This window comes from Miniopterus natalensis, chromosome 9, assembly GCF_054644295.1.
Source record: "Miniopterus natalensis isolate mMinNat1 chromosome 9, mMinNat1.hap1, whole genome shotgun sequence".
NCBI lineage: Eukaryota > Metazoa > Chordata > Mammalia > Chiroptera > Miniopteridae > Miniopterus > Miniopterus natalensis.
The window spans coordinates 17,288,610-17,309,836 of record NC_142089.1 but is presented as its reverse complement, the minus strand read 5'-3'; the positions used below and the strand labels follow the sequence as shown (position 1 = coordinate 17,309,836).

Sequence of the window (21,227 nt, the reverse complement as noted above, 5' to 3'; positions counted from 1 at the left end):
GCAGCTCCACTCCCTCTTCCCAGCCCCTCCGCCCTCCCTTTAGTGTTCAGCCAGCCTGGGGGCTGCAGTATCTTTTAAGAGCCTGGGCTCGGGTCTGACCCACCAAGGTTGTCACAGCTCTGCCCCCTCTCCAGCTCTGAGATCTCGGGCTGTGCTCCCGTCTCTAAGACAGGTGCGGTGACCCATCCCTCACTCGGGGTTGAGGGCTAAATGAGATGGCGCCTGCGAAGGGCTTGACACAAAGCCTGACAGGGTAAGTGCGCACAAAATATTAGCCACCATTATTAATACTAGTGTTAAAATTCAGAGCCAGGCATTTGGAAGGGAAACACTTCAGCGCAGTCCTCTGGGGGGGAGGGGGGTACCTGCTCAGGGGCCAGGGCTGGACCCTGCACAGGGCCTCTCCTGCACCCCTTCTTACTGCCCTGGCTCCCACAGGCCCCAGATGACCCCTCCCCTGGCCCTTTTGGGCTAGACCAGAACAGAGCCCCGCCCCCCACAGACCTGGTGGATTACCAGGAGAGGAAGAGGGGGACAGCACTGAGGGATGACACTCCTTCCATTCATTTATTCCTTTGTGCACAGAGGAATCAGAGCAGGAGGCCTGCACTCCCAGACAGACCTGTCGCACACTGGAGAGTAAGGGCTGTGCCGAGGGAGGACACCAGGCCGGCCTCCATCTCTGAACCCCAGCGTCTTTATCTGTCCAGTGGGGCTAATCGTCCCACGTTCCGGTGGTGGCATAAATCACAAACGGAGCTGTGAGGGCCTGTTTAGTTGTTGGTAGCTGCTGTGATTCTCCACGGGAAGGAGAAGCGGGGAAGCTGGGATGGGAGCCAAGGCTGGGAGGGGAATGGAAGGGGAATCCCGAAGCCCCGGGGAGGGGCTCCTGGCGCCCACCACTGTTGCTAGGCAGACTTCCCACCTGGCCTTTAGTCGGGTGGAAGCCAGAAGGGGTTGCTGTTACCATAGCAGTGAGGCCGGTTTCCATCAGTATTTTCTTCCTGGGAGCTTCAGTACAGGAGGTGCCACTAAATAAGTCGGGGAATTGGGTTTTTTTTCCTCCTCTGTCTCTATCAAGTCCCATCAAGAGTGGCTCAGCCCAGAGAAAGGACCTCCCAACTCCTTTCCAGATGTTGATTAGGAGCACTTGACCCGATACCTCCAGTGTGATGCTTGACCCAAGGAGGTACTCGGGGCTTGGTGCCCCCTCTCCAACTGTAAGCTGTTTTCCTGCTCAGCCTCCGACCCTGCCATGTTGGCATCTGGCCACAGGACACAGAAGCCCTTCCAGCCCTTCCCTCTGTTGCCCTGCTCCCTCTCATTTCCCCTGCCCCAGCCACAGGGATCTTTCCTGGGCCCTTCTACTTGCCAAGCTCCCTCCCACCACAGGAGCTTTGCACATGCTCTTTCCTCCTCCTCAGCCTTCTTCCCTCGCTAACCCCTCTTCTTCCAGATCACTTCCTCTCGAAAGTCTGCCTAGACCACTTCCATCATAGCTCTCATTCTTGGCACTTAATACAACAGTAATTTTGCTTTGTGTGTGTGTGTAGCGGGGGAGTGTTTGTTTTTCTCTCTCCCCACCTCCCACTGAATATAATATAAGCTCCATGAGGACAAGAGCTGCGTCTGGGATATTTCCCCTCCTCCTCCGCCTCCTCCTTGTCCTCCGCCTCCTTCTTTACTGAGGTATGATTCACACACCATAAAATTCACCATTTTAGCCTGGCTTAGCGGTTGAGCATCGACCTAGGATCCAGGAGATCGCGGTTCAATTCCCTGTCAGGGCACATGCCCGGGTTGCAGGCTTGATCCCCAGTCAGGGGCGTGCAGGAGGCAGCTGATCAGTGACTCTCATCATTGATGTTTCTGTCTCTCTCCCTCTCCCTTCCTCTCTCTGAAATCAATAAAGATATATATATTTTTTAATTTCACCATTTTAAAGTGTAAAAGTCAGTGGCTTCTAGTATGTTCACAGAGTACGTGCAACCATCACCACTATCTAACTCCAGAACATTTTCATCCCTCCAAAAACAACCTCACATCCATTAGCAGTCACACCCCATTTTCCCTCCTGCCAGCCCTTGACTGCCACTAATCTACTTTCTGTCTCTCTGGATTTGCCTATTCTGGACATCTTAAGGAGGTGGAATCATACAACATGTGGTCCTTTGTGACTAGCTTCTTTCACTTAGCATAATGTTTTTAAGATTCATTCATGTTGTAGCATGTATCAGTACTTCATTCATTTTTATGGCTAATACTATTCCATGTGTGGACGTACCACATTTTGTTTACCCATTAATCAGTTGACGAACATTGAGTGTCCATTTTTTGGCCACTGTGAGTACTGCTGTGCAAACTCAGTTCAATTCTCAGGCATATACCTAGGAATGAAATTGCTGGGCCATATTATAACCATGTTTAATTTTTGAGGAGCCAGCCTGTTTTCCACAGTGGTTGCACCATTTTATATTTCTACCAGCAATGCATGAGGGTTCCACTTTCTCCACATCCTCACCAAAACTTGTCATTATCTGTCTTTTTTATTTTAGCCACCCTCACGGGCATAAAGTAGTATCTGTGGTTTTGATTTGCATTTCCCTAATGACTAATGATGTTGAGCATCTGTTCATGTGCTTTTTGGCCATTTGTATATCATTGGAGAAATGTCTATTCAAATCCTTTTCCCATTTTTAGTTCGGTTGTTTATCACTTTATTGTTGAATAGTAAAGGGTTCTTATGTAGTCTGGATCCTAGACCCTTATAACACCTGTGATTTGCAAATATTTTCTCCCATTGTATGAGTTGGCTTTCCACTTTCTTGATAGTATCCTTTGATGTTTAAAAGGTTTTGATTTTGATGATGTCCAATTTATCTAGTTTTTCTTTGGCTGCTTGCGCTTTTGGTGTCCTCTCTAAGAATGCCTATTGCAAGGTCACTCAGATTTATGCCAATGGTTTCTTCTGAGTTTTATAGTTTTAGCTCTCACATTAAGTCTGTGATCCATTTTGAGTTAGTTTTTGTATATGGTGTGAGGTAGGAGTCCAACTCCATTCTTTTGCATATGGATATCTAGGTTTCCCAGCACAATTTGTTCAAAAGACCTGCTTTCTTCATTGAATGATCTTGGCACCATTGTTGAAAATCAATTAACTCTAAATACATGGGTTTATTTTTGGCTTCTCAGTTCTGTTCCATTAATCTATATACCTACCTTACGTCTATATCACACTGTCTTTTTTCTTTTAAAAAAAAAAAAGTCTTTATTGATTTCAGAGACAGGAAAGTGAGGGAGAAAGACAGACAGAAGCATCAATGGTGAGAGAGTCATTGATTGGCTGCCTCCTGCACGCCCCTACTGGGGATCGAGCCTGCAACCCGAGCATGTGCCCTGACCGGGAATTGAACTGCAATCTTCTGGATCCTAGGTCAATGCTCAACCGCTGAGCCATGCCTGCCGGGTCATACCACACTGTCTTGATTACTGTAGCGCCACCATAAGTTTTAAAATCAAGAAGTATAAGTTCTCCAGTTTTGTTCTTTTTCAGGGTTATTTTGGCTATTCTGGATCTCTTGCATTTCTGTATGAATTTTAGGGCCAGCTAATCCATTTCTGGAAAAAAAAAAGTTAGTTGGAATTTTGACAGAGATTGTATTGAATCTATAAGATCAATTTGGAAGTATTACCATCTTAACAATGTTAAGTCTTCCAATCCATGAACACTGGATGCCTTTTCATTTAATTTTTTCAACAACATTTTATAGTTTTCAGTGTATGAATCTTTTGCCTCTTTGGTTAAATTTTTCCTAAGTACTTTATTTGTTTTGTTTTGATGCTATTATAAATGGAATTTTCTTAATTCAATTTTGGATTGTCCATTGCTGGTATATAGAAGTACAACTGATTTTTGTATATTGATCTTAGATCTTGCTACATTGCTGATCTAATTTAGTAGCCCTAAATTTTTTTATAGATTCTTTAGGGTTTTCTACATACAAGATCATGTCATCTGCATGTAGATCTAGTTTTATTTCTTCCTTTCCAGCCCAGATGCCTCTGATTAATTTCTTTTTCTTGCCTAATTGTACTAGCTAGGACTTTCCATGCAATGTTGGATAGAAGTGAGGAGAGCAGACATTCTTGCCTTGTTCCTGAATTTAGAGGGAACTTGTTCGGACTTTCACCAATAAGTATAATGTCAGCTGTGGGTTTTTCATACATGTCCTTAACCAGGTTGAAGGGTGTTTTCATTTTGTAGGGTGTTTATATCCTGAAAGGGGCTGTGTCTGTTTTTGCTTTGTTTGCCATTGTATCTCCAGTGTCTAGTATTGTAACTGACGTTCAATAAATGAGGCGAGAATAAAGGTCTACTGATGGCCGATAGAGCCAGTCTTCTCAAGACCCTTCCTACAGCTGTCCATGTCCCTGACCTCTGGCTTGGATCCTTTCTCCTCACTCCTCTCAGCCTTACCGTGGCCTTGATCCACAGACTTAAGTTTAAGTATAAACTATCCCCATTTCAGATGAGAAAACAGCCTTAACCATGCTGAGTGGCTTACTAGCCGTGTGGCCTGTAAGTGGTGGAGACAGGATTGGTACCCAGCCTTACAGCATCTCAGGTTGCAGTTCCTGTACCTGCCAAGTTGGGGGGAGGGGGAATAAAAGCCCCAGGATATAGATACCATGCATCTGTGTAGAGCATCAATACTATCCTGATTTCCTGGGAAATGGAAGAAGGCTCTAATTCAGAGTAGAATACTGAATACGTTTTCTTTTCAGATAAAACAAACTCACAGAAGAGCCCCCTCTTGCAGCTGTTGGGGATGTTCAGGTGGGAGGGAGGTGGGGCCTGAACGTTGCTGAGCTGCTGCTCTTGGCCCAGTGGGAACAGTGTGAGCCCTGGGGGGTCTCCCCTCTGAGGGGAGAGCTTGATGGTTCCATGATCTCAGTTACCCTGTTGGATCCACCCTTAACCCAGGAGGCAAAAAGGGTAGGGATTACAATTCCCATTTTACAGATGCGGAAACGGAGGCCCTAAAAGGTCATGGGATTTGCCCAAGGTCTTAGCAACATAATTCTGAGTCAGACAGGCTGTTGCAGACCCACATCAGAGCTCAGTACAGAAAAGCCAGAGTCGGGCGGAATGGAAAGTCACGAGTATTTGGCACAGCAGCATCTCGTCTGGTATCTGTTGGAGTGGCTCTGCTGCAGGCAAGGGATGGCCACTGTCAGAGGCTGGCCCGGCATGCAGGAGCCCCAGGTCAGCTTCAAGGGAGCTTTTTGAGGGAGCCCTGAGGCCCAGCAAACTGTGCCCTGACATGAGAGCTTTCCACGGTGCTGTGAAGCAGCCAGGCCACCCTGCTTGAGGAGAGCAAAAGGGCTGCGGGAAAGACTCTGGCTGTTTTGTCTCATTAGCAAGGAAGAAAGGCCTCCAGAAAAAAAATGAAAGAAACCTTCCCCAAAGGAAGGAGGCGGGAATGAGAAAGCTTCAGCACAGGCTGAGCTAGGTCAGAACACAGGCCCCCAGGAGCACAGGGAGGAGAGTGGCATGGGAGCTGGGAGGATTGGACTCAGAGTTGATGACAGTGACATTTGCCAGGTGGCCCTTGTGTGCCAAGTGCCATATTTTGCATCCCTTAATGTCAACTCTGAAAGGTAGGTTTCAATCTTTTCCTTGTTATAGATGAGGAAGCTGGAGGTCACGTGGCTAGTAAATGATGGATTTGAACACAGCACATCTCAGCGTCATCGGTCGCACTAGCAGACTCACTGGGAGGGTTGCCAGTCTCAGCAGTAAGAGAGTCAGGCCTTGGTGGGGACACTGCAGGGGCCCAACAGCTATTTGTGGACCAGAAGAGCTGATGGGGAAATGTCGGGGGGGGGGCCAGGTTTCAGAGCCCACAGGTGTGTTTGAATCCTGCCTCTGCCACATACCCGCTCTATGACCTAGAGTATATTACTTTGCTCCCTGGCCCTCTGTTTCCACATTAGGAAATGACACCACTCAAGAGTTGAGAGGATTAAGTGAAGTGGACCATGCCGGTCCCCAAAGGGAACTCCTTGCTCCCTGGGCTTGTGCAACGCTGCCACTTGAAGTCCAGTGCAAGGGGTGCCATGAATACTTGGTGGGCAGAGCAAGGGGCCGGATGGGGGTGGGGTAGCCCTGCCTGGCCTCAAAGGCACCTGCACGCCAAAGACAAAGACAGCTGTTGTCTTTTCTCCTTCAGAACATGAGTCCTCAGTGGAGGAATCTCCACTGTGAGTGACATCATCGCAGCTAACATGGCTTTTTACCCCTGGCTCTAGGCCAGCCAGTGGTCTGAGCACTTAACACATATTCCCTCATTTAGGCTTCACAACAGCCCCACGAGATAGGTACTATTATCATTATCTCCATTTTATAGATGGAGACGTTAAAGCACAGAGAGGTTAAGTGACTTGCTGAAGGTCACACAGCTAATGTGTTAAAGGTAGCTTCAAGCCCAGATAGTCTGACTCCAAGGCCACACTTTTAACCACAACACTGTACAGCTTCTCAAGGAACAAGCGGCAAGAATCTGACCTTGGTATGAAACCAAGGACTTAACAATTATCCTAATAATGTGGGCACAGTACTTTACAGTTTAAAAATAAAAAGCACATTAGAGTATATAAATTGCTTTCATGGTTGTGATCTTATTTGAGCTCTAATTTCTCTGCAAAGAAGACAGGAAATCATTATCCTGTTTTTGCCAGTGAGAAATTAAGGTCCAGAAGGGAAAGTGACTTGTTCAATTAATGATAATTTACTGAGCACTTACTATATGCAAAGTCCTTTACTCACATTGCCTCACTGAATCCTCACACAACCCTAGATATTAGTCGTAGTATTCCCATTTTATAGATGAGGAAACTGAGGCTCCAGGAAGTGACTTTCCCAGGTCCCAAAGCAAGTAAGTGAGAGCTGGGACTTCACCCCAGGTCTGCCAGACCCCCAGAGCCTGAGCGTTTAACTACTGGACTCAGGCCTCAGTCCCATGCTGAGCAGATGTTTTCTGTCCACCTTCTGGTTTTTCCCACCCCAGTTCCATCCTTATAGCCACTCCTGAAATTCTCAGTGCCTCCTTCATTAATTCTCCCTGCCTAAGTGCCTGCTCCTTTAAGATGCTTTCTGCCATGAGTTTTTGGCTTAATTATATGGTGTCATTCATGGTACCTAATGGGGAGATCTGATTAATCACCTTTACATTTCTCCAAATGTCCATTTGTCGGTAGCTGGCATCTTCTGGCAGAGCCTGGTTTTTGCTGGGTTTCTCCGCCCGGCTTGTCTTCCCCTCCTTCCATCCCTGCCTGAAATGCTCCTCTTGGAGGGTGCCCTCTTCCCAGGCCTTCACTGCCCACTCTAGAGCCTGCTGGGGTCTCAACTTCTGAGGCCTGGGACTGGGGATGCCCCAACAGTTTGGACTTGGGGACAGAGGCAGTGGGCATCGCCAGGAAGGTGGGAGTCCTGGGAGAGTGGGACCCTGAGCAGGGAAGGCCTCAGATCTCTACCAGATGTGCCACCTCCAGCCCATCTTCCCCTCCTCACCTCAGCCAGAGCCCTGGGTCTTCCCCACCTTGCCAGCCCTAGGCCCCCAAGTCATCCACACCCTGCCACATCTGGGGTGACCAACTTGTCCCAGTTTGCCGAGGACTTTTGGATTTTCTCCTTTAAAGTGATGCACCCTAAGGAAATCCACAGTCCCAGGCAAACCGGGACAGTTGGGCACCTCACTTACACCTCAGGGTTTTGTCCATGCTCATTTGTGCCCTATTAATTTCTTCTTTGTTTTCTTATAAAAGTATTATCCCTCAATGTAAAACCTCACAGAAATATCTCAATGCCTCAGTCCCACTCTCCAGAGTTAACAATTTAAAGGTTGTTTCTTTTTCTTTCTTCTGCACAAAAAGGATCGCACTACTCCAGCTCATAAGCTGCAGCCCTTCACGCCACCCAGCTCGGCCTTCTTTCCACACCCATTATAATGGCTGGGTTGTCCCATTATGTGGAGTTTCCTTCATTCATTGTGGGTCCTTCTGACGGACATCCAGAGGCTTCCCAGTGTTTCATTATTATAGTCAGTTCAAGGCCAAAGTTACATATCACCTTCTCTGTAAGCCCTCCCTTGACCTTCCAGGTGGTTTCAGGTTTTTTCTTATTACTGTCATTACTGTAATAATAATAGTTAGCATTTATGGAGCGCTTACTGTGTCAGGCACTTGGCATATATATTTCATTTAATTATCACACCAACTCCAGGGATTGTGGAGACCATTATCCCCATTTTACAGATGGGGAGACTGAGGCTTGTCTGCATAATAAACCCAAGCAGCCTGTTTCCAGAGCGCCCCCACGGTCCCATTACCCTAAGCTGCCTCCCATGGGTGCACTGGAGTGGGGGGCGCAGGGCAGATGCTCCCTGCTCCCCGCTGTACATCAGCACAAGGCAAAGCCCAGAGGTGTGATGAAAAGCCAAAGCCGGTGGCCTCCAGCTTCCAATCCACTTCCTGCCAGAATCCAGAAATTAGCAGGGGAAGGGCCTGGGTGGAGGAGGGTGGCATAGTAGCCATAGATCCAAGGTACGGTCTCTACTGAGCTCCAGCTGACGTTTTCTGGGTGTGTAGGAGGGGTCTGCCTGCAGGCAGAAAGCAAGGAACTCTAGGAATGGAGATTGGGAGTTGGTGGGGACAGGGCAGGACCTGGACATGATGGAGAAGACCCCTCAGTCCTCTCAACACCTATGTGAAGCAGGCATCCTGTCCCCACTCTTTGGGGGGGGAGACTGAGTCACAGAGAGTCACTGGCCTGAAGGCCCTTCTGTGCACTGCCCACCCAGCCTCCCAATGTACTGCCTGTGGGTTTGGACCAGATGGTGCATGAGGAGATCAGCCGTAGGAGATGGAGGGACGCTTTGATTTTTTTAGACTGACCTTGGTATCACCCTGGGCTGCTAGGCCTGGGGGTTTATGCAAATTAATGTAGATATATGCTAATTAGACCACTACCAATCCCCTCTTTTTAATGGAGCTGCCAGCTTAGAGGTGCAGTGGGATAGATCTGCCCAGAAGGGGCCTGAGCAGCCCCCCAGCTGGCGATGGGTCAGCAGTCACGGGAGGGGCGTTGCCATGGAGACTGAGGCCAAGCCCTAGTGACTACCTCCTGACAGGACCAGGGCTGGCCAGAGCAGCCCTCTGAGCCGGTCCTGGGCTCCCTAACAGCTCCAAGCTGGTCTCCCAGGACTAATTACCTGGAAGGTGGTGACCAGCTGCTCCCTGGCTCCGCAGGCCCCACTGAGGTAGAGGACTGGGCCACAGCAGGAGGGTGTGAGGACAGACAGATGGCAGTCTGGGGGCTTGGGGAATGGGGGCTGTCCTGGGGGCTTGGGGGATGGGGGCTGTCCTGAAGAAGAGGGAGCAGGACTGTAAGGAGTGAAATTCCCAAATGCCAGGTCATGCAGACAGGCTCCCGAGCAAGTCTCAGGGAGCCATGTGGTACAGAAGAGTGAGGGCTTGGCCCCAAACCTCAGCTCTTTTGTGTGTCCTTGGTCAGCCGTGCAGTTCTCTGGGCCTTGTCTATCAGTGGGGTAGGCGTAAGAGATGTGATGTGAGTATGAAGGGTAGTATACAATAGGTGCTCAATAAATGATTCTACAATTCTAAGACCCATTGAGAAGGGGTATTAATCTCCAGAGAGAATTTGTTTTGTTTTCTAATGGAAAAGAATTTTCCCTCTTCTTGTCCCTCTTCTGCTTCCCCTGCTGTCTGGGCTGGGGCCGATGTCCTAGTGTCTGCACTGAAGAGGGAACAGGCGGACTGTCATCCATGAGGACAGGAGCTGGGCTGTCTCTATTCACCGCTGAGTTCTCAGCACTTAGCACACAAAAGGCACTTGAGAACTGTTTGTAGAATGACTGAATGAACAGATGTGAAGTGCTCAGAACAGTGTCTGGCACTAATTGAAGATTAATAAGTGTGAGCTGTTACATCACTGCCCACAGGAGGCTGGGCTGGGTGATTGAGAGGCCCTTGATCCAGAGCAGGCTCTGCCCCGCCTCCACTCTGTCCCTGCCTATCCCCTGTCTCCGGAGAGATGGCTGGCAAGTGGGAAGAGTGGTGGGTGTAGAGACAAGGACTCAGATCTTGGCTCTGCTACTTCCCGCCTGAGTGATTTCAGGAGGCTCTGGTGACCGCTCTGAGGCCCCTCTGTAAAAGGGGGACCTTCATATCGAGGCAGCTGCATTAGGACTGTGGGGAGAGGGCACCCTTGTCTGGTAGAACCTAGAGGAAGGTGATGTTGGGTCTGGGTCCCGCGAGGCAGGGGAAGCAGGGCTTTGATGATTCAGGCAGAACCTGGGGCCAGAAGAACCAGCTTCTGGGGGGAAAGTGCCTTCTGGCTCTCAGCAGGGGTCCCAGGACCCCAAGGCCAGTCCCCTGCAGGCAGGCAGGCTGCAGCACCACCAGGCCGAGATAGCGATAGGGAGCTACAGAGGCCCCCATGTACAGATGAGAACACTGAGGCCCAGAGGAGGAAACCTGCCCAGGGTCCCACACACATTCACGTCAGAGGCGACCTCAGATCCGCAGAGCCACTCTAGCGCCTCTTTTACATGGTCTAAGTGATGAATCAACATTTAAAAACATTGTTTCAAAAAGTATAATGTAAAAAAATTTCAGAAATATAGAAGTGTGTACATTTAAAAGTAAAAGTCTCCGCATCTCCCTGTTCCCACTCCCTAGAGAGAACTTCTCATGATCATTTGTTGTATTTCCCCAGCTCTTGACTCTGCATTTGCAGTCACACACATTTCCTCTCTCTCTCTCTCCCTCTCTCTCCCTCTCCCTCTCTCTCTCTCTCAGCTTTTTTTTTTTTACACAAATGGAATCATATTGTTTTGCAGCTTGTTTTATTTCACTTAACAGTTATTGCCTTGGCCATTTTCCAGCAGGATCCAAGCTGGGACAGAGAGAAGCAGAAGGGCTGCAGGAGCCCTGGAAAACAAAGGGAGTGGGGGGGAAGACGGATAGGAAGGAGTCCCCACAGATCACTGCACACGGTGGATGGGGAACCTGGCAGAGAAGCCCCCATCATCAGCTCCCAGAAGACTGTGGTATCAGTCTCTAGACTTGAGCTCCCTGAGGCAGGAGCCACACCAGCTTGTTCATGGCCACATACCCTGCACAGGGCCTGGCACATAGTAGGTGCTCAAGAAACATTTGTTCAATGAATTGAGTCCCTGTGAAATCCATCTTCCCTGGTCCTGACAAAGACTACCTGGTCTCGATAACTGTACTCCTTTCAATCTCTCTTTGGGTGTTTATTTCAACTCAGACTCAAATGGACCTTAGAGATGGGGACAGAGCTCAGGGAGAGGGAGAAGACCCTCCCCTTAGACAAGTCACTGTCCCCTTCTGCTGTCAGTTTGCTCACCTTCCTAATGAGAGGGTTGGACCAGCAGATCTCCAGGGGTCCTTTCAGCTCTGCAGTCTGTGGCTTCAATCCTACTCCCTCATTTCATGGATGAGGGGCCGAGTCAAGTTTAATTTTGTCAGCTGCCTCAGAAATCCATTGGGAAAACGGGGGCTTGAGTTTGGGGATGCAGAAAAGCCTATCGCCATATACCAAGCACCAACTGTGTGCCAGGCCCTGGGCTGAGAGCTTTACATGCACTGTTTGAATCCTTAGGACATTTTCCTAGGCTCAGAGAGGGGGAGTAACTCGCCCAAGGTCACACCACGGCTGAGCAGGGGATGGAGCTCAGGTCTGCCTGGTCCCAAATGGGGAAATCTTCACAGCTCAGCCCTCTGGTAACTAAAGTCAATAAAAGAGATAGTACCTGGCTTGGACCAAGCCATTCTCCGGGAACTCTCCCTCATCCCTTCTCAAACAGCCTGACTTCTGTGTCTAAGTCCATGGCGACATGACTGGAATTTTGGCCAGGAAAGCAGTTGACTTGCAGAATTGGCTGGCAAGGGCCTGGATGCAAGAGACTCCTGATGGGTTTTGTGGCCCCAAGCCCACCCCCCTCCCTGCCCTCTCCCCCAGCCAGCTTCCTGGGGCTGGGGTGGGCTCATGTCCATTATTCATCCCCTGCCCCCCACGCCACACCCCCCACCTGGTGTTGGGCTCCAGGGGTTGGCGTCTAGACAGACAAGAGCATCCTACTGAGAACAGAGGCAGCCCTGACTCGGGGCTGCAGGTTCCCATGGCAACCGCATCCCCCTCAGCTGGCAGCCCAATAAATAAATAATCAGGGTGGGGGTGGGGAGCTAAGGGCAAGGGGAGGGGCAGCCTGGGAGCTTCTTGGAGGTTTCACTCTGGAAAGAGAGGCGGGTTAGGCTTGAAAGGGAGGGGCTGGCAGTTGCAATGGCCAGGTGAGAGAAGACAGTGGAGGGAGAAAAGTGGCCGGGTGTGTAAGAGATTCAGCAGATCAGACAGCCGGGGCTTGATGACAGGCCCGGCATGGAGGTGAGGGAGCAGGAGGGAGACCCGGACCTAAAGTTTAGCTTCCTAGCTCATGGAGCTGGACACACCGTGGGACCCAAAAACACTGGGAAGGGACCAGGTTTGGGTGTATTAAGTTCATGATGAGTCATCCATCAGATAGTTGGTTATAAAGGGGCTGGAGGCTGAAACATGAGCAGGTGGTCACTGAAGCTTGGGTCGACATGTGTTTGCTGGGACAAGTGGAGCATGAAGAAGGGCTGAATGTAGCCCTGAGGTCCTTTGATATTGAGGGGCCTGAGTGCAGGGTAGGATGAGCTGCTCTGGAATCGGGAGTGGCCAGGGCGGGTGGAGAGTGAGTTTAAATTTGGCACCTACAGTGTGCCAGGCATGACCCTCACCACTAGACATACAGCAGCGAACATCTCAGACAGAAATCCCTGCTCTCGTGGAGTTTGCCCAAGACCCAGCAGGAAGGTGGCCTATCCAGGGTTGCCTATGGTCAGTGTCAGACTCTCAATTAGAACCACACCTCTTAACTCCCAGGCCACTGCCAACTGGGAAAGGTTGTGTGTTGGTGCCAAGATGAGACAGATGGCAGAGAAAGGCAGAGTGGTTGCCTTGCTCTGCCACCAACCAGCTGTGTGACCTTGGGCAAGTCGCGTCCCCTCTCTGAGCCTCATGGTCTCTTTCTGCAAAGTGAGATAATGATCTCAGCTCTGCCTTTCTGCCTAGGAGTATCAAGTGAGAGATGCACTTGGAACACTCTTTACAACCTGCAGAGCCTTGGGAGGAGAGTCGCCAAAAAGAGGCAGGCTGGCGCCAGGTGGGTGGGTGCCAGGGTGGAGCCCACAGCTTCCTGGGTCTCTGCCCAGCCTTGCCATCTGTGTGGTAGCATCAGCTCCACCTTCTCTTCTCCTTACTCTCCCTGCCAGGAAAAAAGCTTCTAGGATCTTTTCGCTTTATCAGAATCTTCCCTCTCCCTCCCCAGCCGGACCCTCTTCTCTCCCCTTCTGTTTTGGTCAGGACTCTTGGTTGCAAGTGACAGAAATCACAAGAACAGGGAGAGACCATTAGTTTTAGGCATGGCTGGATCCCCAGACCTAAAACGATGTCACCAGGGACACTCCCCCTGCCTGTTCATCTTCTTTCCTCACTCTCTGTCCCTTAGCTTTTTTTGCTTTTTTTTAAATATGTTTTTATTAATTTCAGAGAGGAAAGGAGAGGAAGAAAGAGATTGCAGCATCAATGATGAGAGTCATTGATCGGCTGCCTCCTGCACGTCCCCTACTGGGCATCGCACAACCTGGGCATGTGCCCTGACTGGGAATTGAACTGTGACCTCCTGGTTCATAGGTCAATGCTCAACCACTGAGCCATACCGGCTGGGCTGTCCCTTAGCTTTAGTGACTCTCAGGAGCAGGGCACACAGTGAGTGCCCATCCCTGAACAGATCACTGTGTCGATTATTTGGTTAGGCCTAGGTCACAGCCCACTATTGAAGTTAGAAGTGGCCTCAGCCCCACCCAAGCCACTGAGTGTCTGGGAGGCAGCTTCCAAAACAAAGAGATGGGTTCTGTCACCAGAAGAAGGGATATTGGTCAGTCAATATCAGTAGGTACCCTTGGCACCTTTGTTCCTAAGTGCATCAGCTGGAAGATTGAGCTAGGGGCTGTTGAAAAGAGAATGTTGATTGTGTCCTGTATCAGTTAGCTTTTGCTGCATAACAAATCACTCCAAAATGTAGTAGTCTAAAAGAACCATTTTATTCAGCTCATGATTCTCTGGGTCGGCTGGGAGATTCTTTTGGTCTAGATTGCCTGTCTGTGGTCAGCTGGTGGGTTGGCTGGCATGTCAGTGAGTTAGCATGGCCTCACTCTGATGGTTGACTGGCTGTTGGCTGGGGTGCCTCAGAGCCCCTCCATGTAGCCTCTCGTTCTCCAGCAGGTCAGCTCTGGCTCTTTAACAAGGTGTTCTCTGTGTTACAGTGTAGCAAGTGTGAGCAAGCTACAATGCACAAGCATTTTTCAAGCCTTCACTTGCTTGGCATCTACTTAAGTCCCATTGGGCAAAGCAAGTCACATGACCAAGTAAAGAGCTAGTGCGGGAGGGCACTGCCACAGAGCATTGAAACAGAAGAAGAATTTGAGGCCAGTTTTGCAATCTACTACAGCTCCCTCAGGAAAGGAGAGTAAAACAAAATCCCTTTTTCTGTGGACTGTGGATCCCATAGGCCAGGGCAACCTCCAGGTAGGGGGCTTTGGAAGAGGTGACTCAGACCCACGGGCTTTCCTTGGGCCTCCAGGGTGAGGGCTCAGGCCTTGGGCAGAGCTGGGGGAGGAGTCTGGATCCTGACTTCAGCTGAGAGCCTCACATCAGGAAGGTGCCAGTGGGTAGGGCCTCTTGGCACGGAGGCAGGTGTACTGAACCCTGGCTTCCATCTCCCTTCAGCCCACCCCAAAGTCATGATCAGGGCTCAGTCCCTCACCCCCCCAAACTTGCCCCCACCTCCCAGCATCCCTTTGGTGCTGTGGGACTGGGATGGCTTTAAGATTTGTGCGCAATCAGGCCATGGTGCCTCATCACCATGATAACTGATGTCACGTCCACAGGGTCAAGGAGGAGTCCCTGACCTTCCCTTTTAGGGGGTGCGCGTGGCCTCAGTCTGCTCTTTCCCACAGGTGGCTGCGCTGGAGCGGCAGATCTTTGACTTCCTGGGCTACCAGTGGGCTCCCATCCTAGCCAACTTCCTGCACATCATGGCGGTCATCCTGGGCATCTTTGGCACGGTGCAGTACCGCTCCCGGTACCTCATTCTGGTATGGCTCACCTGGCCCCTCCCAAGCCACCCTTCTCCTTACCCCCACACCTCCCCCGTTCCTCCAGCCAGAACTGGCCCCACTCGGGCACCCAGACCCCTGCCCTGTCTTGCCTCCAGCCCTGTGGGTGAATGCCCAAATCCCAATGCTTCTTTGTTCAGCGGAGACAAGGTTGGTATTTTTCCTAGGGGAAAAATCCAACTATTAACGTGATACATCATTTGGTGAGTGCCTGCCATGTATCGGGCACTCTGCTGAGAGTTTCGATGCTTTATTGGATCTTTACAGCAGCTCTGCGAGGCGTATCGAACCGTCTCCATTTTCTAGATGAGGAAATGAGTCTCAGAAAGGTCACGATGCTTCCTAAGGTCACACAGCTAGTAAGTGGCAGAGCCAGGACTAGAGCATCAGATCCAGAGTGAAGGCTCCGGCCACATCGCCCGCTGCCTCAGGAGCCCTGTCTAGCTTAGTTTCTCAGGTTGCCTCAGGAAAGCTGGGCTTTTGTCCTTGATGTTCATCAAGAATATGGTCGAGAGTGGCTCTGAGGTCAGTGCCTGTGTGCCCATCCCCAGGGTGGATTGCATCCTTGGCTCCTTCCTCCTTCCTTTTTCTAGGTCTTGGTCCTTGATGGTCTCTGTTAAACTCCTGTTTTCAGTTGACCTTTGTCCCCTGCTCTTCATCTGTGACCCACTTACATATGTCTCTTGAGGAAAAGGCTTTTTGGTAGATTTAAGACAGAAATGCTTGACACCTGCCATAACAATGACATGCAGTGTCCTGCTAGCCCCACAGCCCATTCCACTCATTCCAGGACTTCTCCCATGTCCCACAGGCTCAGCTCCCAGGGACCAGGAGAACAGGGTTCCTCCAGAGTCTCCTCTCATCTGAGTGAGATAGGAGAACCCTTCTCTCCAGTTCTGAAGAAGCCCCAGGCACCAGGGTAACAGCAGTGTCTGCCAGGTGGTCGCCACTGGCATCGTAGACCTAAGGCTTGGATGGAAATGGCCAGCTCCTCTCCAGCTCTTTGCCATGCCCAGTGGCTGTTGTTCTCTGCTGATTGGATAGGATCAGCTGCCCAGGAACTTGGGTTTGAGTGCCAGCCCTACCTCTTTCTAGCTGTGTGATCTTGGAAAAAAAGACCCTCTCTAGGCCTTAAATTAGTTATCTCTGAAGCGAGGACAATGCCTTCCCTGCAGGGCTGATGTAAAGACCGGGTAGGTATAAAAATGATTTGTTAACTATTCTCAGTGCTCTGTGAGTAACATATTGTCATAACTTCCCCTGCAAAAGTCTCCTCAGTCCATTAGCTCTGTGTCTGTGGACATGCTCCAACCCCACTCCCCAGGCCCCACCCTGACCCCACCACCTCTGCTTTCCCCAGTATGCAGCCTGGCTGGTGCTCTGGGTTGGCTGGAATGCGTTTATCATCTGCTTCTACCTGGAGGTTGGACAGCTGTCCCAGGTAAGCCTCAGGCCTGGCAGTGCCAGAGGGCAGAGCCTGACCCTCCCCTTACCCCCAACCCTAAGGGCTCCCATGGTGGTGTGGGTCTGGGCATCAATTTCTTCTGGGGTTTTTTTGGGGGGAGGCATTATCTCTTGAAGAAACTTCCCTCTACACATCCAGATAATCTGTGTTCCCATCCCTCACCCCACATTTTTGTTTTGGGCCCCCTCTGCACTTCTTAGACACAGATGGTGATGGAGCAGATAAGGGTGAAGATCAGTCCGTGTGAAGATGGGCTGGGGTCCCAGTTGATAACAAGCTCAGTAGAAACCAACAGTATATGGTGGCCCAGAAAACTACTCTTAGGCCCCATGTGTGTTCAGTGCAAAGGGGGTGAAAATCCTATGCACTTTGTACTGTTTAGACACGAAGATTTGAGTCCAGTGCTGATCAATATTTTTCAGAAGAAAAAGAGATTAGGTAGAGTTTGTTCAGGAAAAATTGACTAGACCATGGCACATGGAGAAATATGGAAGAAAGTGGGAGTATTTAATTTCAAGAAGAGTAAGCCCAGAGGGCACAACTTCCATTTTTAGATATTATGAAGGCAACATACATGAATGAGAGCATTTGGCTTTGTAGTTTGAACACCTACTAGATTCAAATCCCAGCTGTCAAGGTCACAGTAGCTCTCTGATCTTGCGCAAGTGTCTTACCCTCTCTGAACTTCAGCTCCTCATTAAGTGCAGATAAGAGCAACCCCAACTTCCTTTGGTTGCTGAGGGGATAAAGCAAGATCACACATCTCAGTGCTTGGCACCCGGTCGGCATGCATTGGAAATTTGTTAGCGGCTGTATGATTGAATGGATTGATAAACACATGGATGCACATCATCAATAACAACTTCTGGTCTAGGCCAGCCCCTTCTCCATTTCAAATGAGGAGACTAAGGACCAAAGAGGGAAGAGGTTTGCCCAGGGTCACACATAGGGAGAGCATTGGAGAGGCTGAACAGGCCATGAAAGGACCTGTATTGAAGATTTTACCAATGGCTGGAAAACTGTACATGGTCACTGTTAATGTTCCTTCCAGCCCAGAAATTCTGGGGTTCTTGTGGGTCAGTACCAGCCCCTTCCATCGCTGTTGGAGAGCGAGGTCTGCGTGGTCATCAAGCGCCACCTACTGGCCAAATGTAGATCTGCAGATACTCTTCCCACCCCCACCCCCATGCCCTCCTCAAATCAAGTTATGGGAGGAGGCTGCTGTAATAGTGCAGATGTAAAATAGGCTTTATATACAGTCTCCTGGGACCTGGGGAGGTTTCCCGCACTCCAGCTCAGTATCCTAGGCCCCTCTGCCCCCAGGACCGGGACTTCATCATGACCTTCAACACATCCCTGCACCGCTCCTGGTGGATGGAGAACGGGCCAGGCTGCCTGGTGACACCTGTCCTGAACTCCCGCCTGGCCCTGGAGGACCACCATGTTATCTCTGTGACTGGCTGCCTGCTTGACTATCCCTACATTGAAGCCCTCAGCAGTGCCCTGCAGATCTTCCTGGCTGTAAGTCTTCCTGTCCCCCCAACTCACAATACTCCCAAAAGTGGAGTCTGTAAACCCCTTTGTTTAGCCCTAGTTAAAAAGGTCTTCCAGCCTGTCTGTGCTTCTGCCTGGCTCTGTTTCCATATCCTGTATCTCCTCCCCTCACCCCTGCCCCAGCCCCCATTCAGAGAGTGAGCAGATTTAATGAATAGGATGAGGCAACAGACCATGAGTCAGTCCTGGGTTTAAATTTCCAGTATACCCATTGTGTGACCTTGGACAAGTCACTTGCCATCTCCGAGCTTGTTTCCTTACTCAATGACAGTATCAACCAAAAGGAGTTATAAGAATACAGTAAAAATGGCTCCAAGATAGTAATAGCTCTCATTTCTAGAAGGGCCAGCCCTGCCCAAGGCGCTTTACACATATGAAGTCATATAACTCTATTTCCTCTTAACAAGCCAGTAAGGTATTGCCCAGATCCAACTGGGGAAACTGAGGCTCAAAGAGGTAAAAGAATTACTTGTCTAAAGTCACACTCCCAGAACAAAGACTGGAACCAGGTGTGTTTGACTTTAAGGCCCAGTCATTAACTTGAAGTTGTGGGATTGCCTGCAGCTTAGCACACCGGTCCCTGGGGTCCGGGTAGGCAAGGCAGGCAGAGGGTGGAGGAAGAGTTTTCCCTCTCCTCGTGCCCTTCCTCCCTCAGCTGTTCGGCTTCGTGTTCGCCTGCTACGTGAGCAAAGTGTTCCTGGAGGAGGAGGACAGCTGTGAGTGTGCGGCACCCCTAGGGAAGCGGGAGAGCCGGGCTGCGGGCCACCCCGCTCCTTCAGCACCCTGGACAGGGACCCGAGCGGCCTCGTCGGGAGGGAGCCTCGGGTCCGCCCCTCGTGGAGGGGAGGGGGGGAGGTTTGCACAGCGAGCCCATTCTGGGCTAGGGCCCAGATGTCCAGGTGCCCATCCTTGGCCCCAGCACCACCCCCTGCCCACCCCTCTTAGGCCCGGCCCCTTGGAGGGGCTCCACGAGGCTAGTTCCTGCCAGGACCATCCATTCCCAGCGTTTACTCCCCACTCCAGTCTCCTCCCCTTAAGTGGCTGGAGCCCTGACCCCAAGAGCCTTCTCCCCTAAGGATGCCCCCCCCCCCATCTTCTTAGGGCCTTAGGCCAGGTCGGGTCCCAGCGAGCCCCTCCGCGTCCCCGCCCGCATAGGCCCACCCCTCAGGATCCCGCAGCAAAGCCCCGCCCCTAAGGCCCCGCCGGTGGCCTGCCCCTCGGATTCCTTCCTTTCAAAGCCCAGCCTCCTGTTCCTTGCCCGCCCCAGGCCCATTCCTAACCACGTGCCACCTCCACTTCGCAGTTGACTTCATCGGTGGTTTTGACTCCTACGGATACCAGGCGCCCCAGAAGACATCGCATTTACAACTGCAGCCTCTGTACACGTGGGTCATGGCGCCAGGCGGGGTGGGGTGGGGAACCAGGAGTTAGTGTCGGGAAAAGGGGGATGAGAGGTGGGAAGAGCAGTCTGATCTCTCTGCTCCCCCATTTTGGGGTCCGCTTTCCTAACCTGCCTTTGTTTCCTGCAGGTCCGGGTAGCTTCTGCCCCGCGCCCACCCCGGCGCCGCGTGCTTTGTGGCTGGACTGACGGCTGCTGCCCAGAGCTCGGGCTAAGGCGCAGGCGCGCCCCCTGGTGGCTCGCGGGTCGACTGCAGCTTGCGCGGCTCGATCCGGGTCTGCAGCGGACTTGGACTTGGCCCTTCGCAGCCTGGACTTCAGGGGTGGGGCGGGGTGGGGCGAGGGAGGGGAATCTCGGGGTTTGTATTTTTTTTATCTCAGCCTTGGCTTGCGCTGGGGCCTCCCTCCCTTCTCCAGCCTCTCCCTTTCAACCTTCACCCAGCATCCTGTCCACTGTCCAGAGAGGAAGGGCAGGATGGACAGACTCACCCCATCTCACCACACTCATTCACCAGCTCTGAGGAAAGTTACTGAGAACTAGGAGCAGGAGGCCTGGGTTCTAATCGCAGCTCCATCACTTACTCTCTGTGTGACATCTGGCAAGGCCCTTGCCCTCTGGTCCTCAGTTTCCCCACCTCAAATAATTAAAGTAATCCCTTAGCAGATTGAGCTCTTTCTAGCCTTCTCTCTCATTTGACTCTCAGTTCCCTGGGTTAGGCTGGTATTACAATCCCCATTTTGCAGATAAGGAAACTGAGGCCCAGAGATGTAAAGCAATTTGCTTTGAGGCCACACAGCTAGGCCTTTGGTGGAGGCGGGCCTGGAACACAGTGTACTTTCTGTAGTTTCAGCCTCTAAAACCCAGTGTCTGGTCTCTGAATTTCATTTTCAAGACCCTTTCCAGCTTGGATACTCTAGAACCACATTTACACATCACTACTACCACTTGCCAACGCCTCTCTTAAAGCAATACACCCGTTCTCTTTTTGGGAACCAGACATACGAAGCCCAGAGCCCTGAATTCAGCCTGACCCACAGGGAAGCCTTCCTAGACTCGGCTTCTGTCCACCCTTGGCAAACCTTTCAAACTCTCTCCAGGAAACAGGACCTACAACTCAGTCATCACCTCCCTTCCACATCCCTGAAGCTGCTGCACCCATGGTTCCCTACCCCCTCAGCAACTCCACCAACCCCTGACAGCTCCATCCACCTCACCAGTTGGAAGACCTGTGGTTTAAGAGTGGAAAAGGGTTGGTCAGCTCTGCGTGGTCACCAGTGCTCACAGATCACTAGCATTTATGACTACTCCAGTGTCCAGGAGTTCTGAAGAGGCAGACTGGGGCTGTGGGGGTCAGGAGGGCCAGCACCCTTCCTTGAGAGCAAGTAGACGTGAGAAGTCATTCTCCCCTCCTTCCACAGACATCCCCGAGCACCCTGCACCCTGTGCCCTGGCTGGTGAGTCCAAGGGCAGGAGAATCAGGCCTCAGCTTCCCAGTCTGAAATA

At 51.0% G+C, this 21,227-nt stretch overlaps 1 protein-coding gene across 2 annotated transcripts in view; it reads left to right on the top strand.

Annotated features, from left to right (window-relative positions):
* Positions 1-20,071, top strand: part of NKAIN1 (sodium/potassium transporting ATPase interacting 1) — a 34,433-nt gene extending 14,362 nt beyond the window's left edge. The window contains exons 2-7 of one of the 2 annotated variants that reach the window (XM_087820261.1): positions 15,148-15,285; positions 16,667-16,747; positions 18,095-18,292; positions 18,981-19,041; positions 19,629-19,710; positions 19,855-20,071. In XM_087820261.1, the coding sequence (XP_087676387.1) occupies positions 15,148-15,285; positions 16,667-16,747; positions 18,095-18,292; positions 18,981-19,041; positions 19,629-19,710; positions 19,855-19,864 (570 nt within the window). In that variant the 3' untranslated portion in view covers positions 19,865-20,071. The remainder of the gene's footprint in view (positions 1-15,147; positions 15,286-16,666; positions 16,748-18,094; positions 18,293-18,980; positions 19,042-19,628; positions 19,711-19,854) is intronic. The other variant, XM_087820262.1, reaches the window with a different exon arrangement.
* Positions 20,072-21,227: the final 1,156 nt, after the last annotated feature.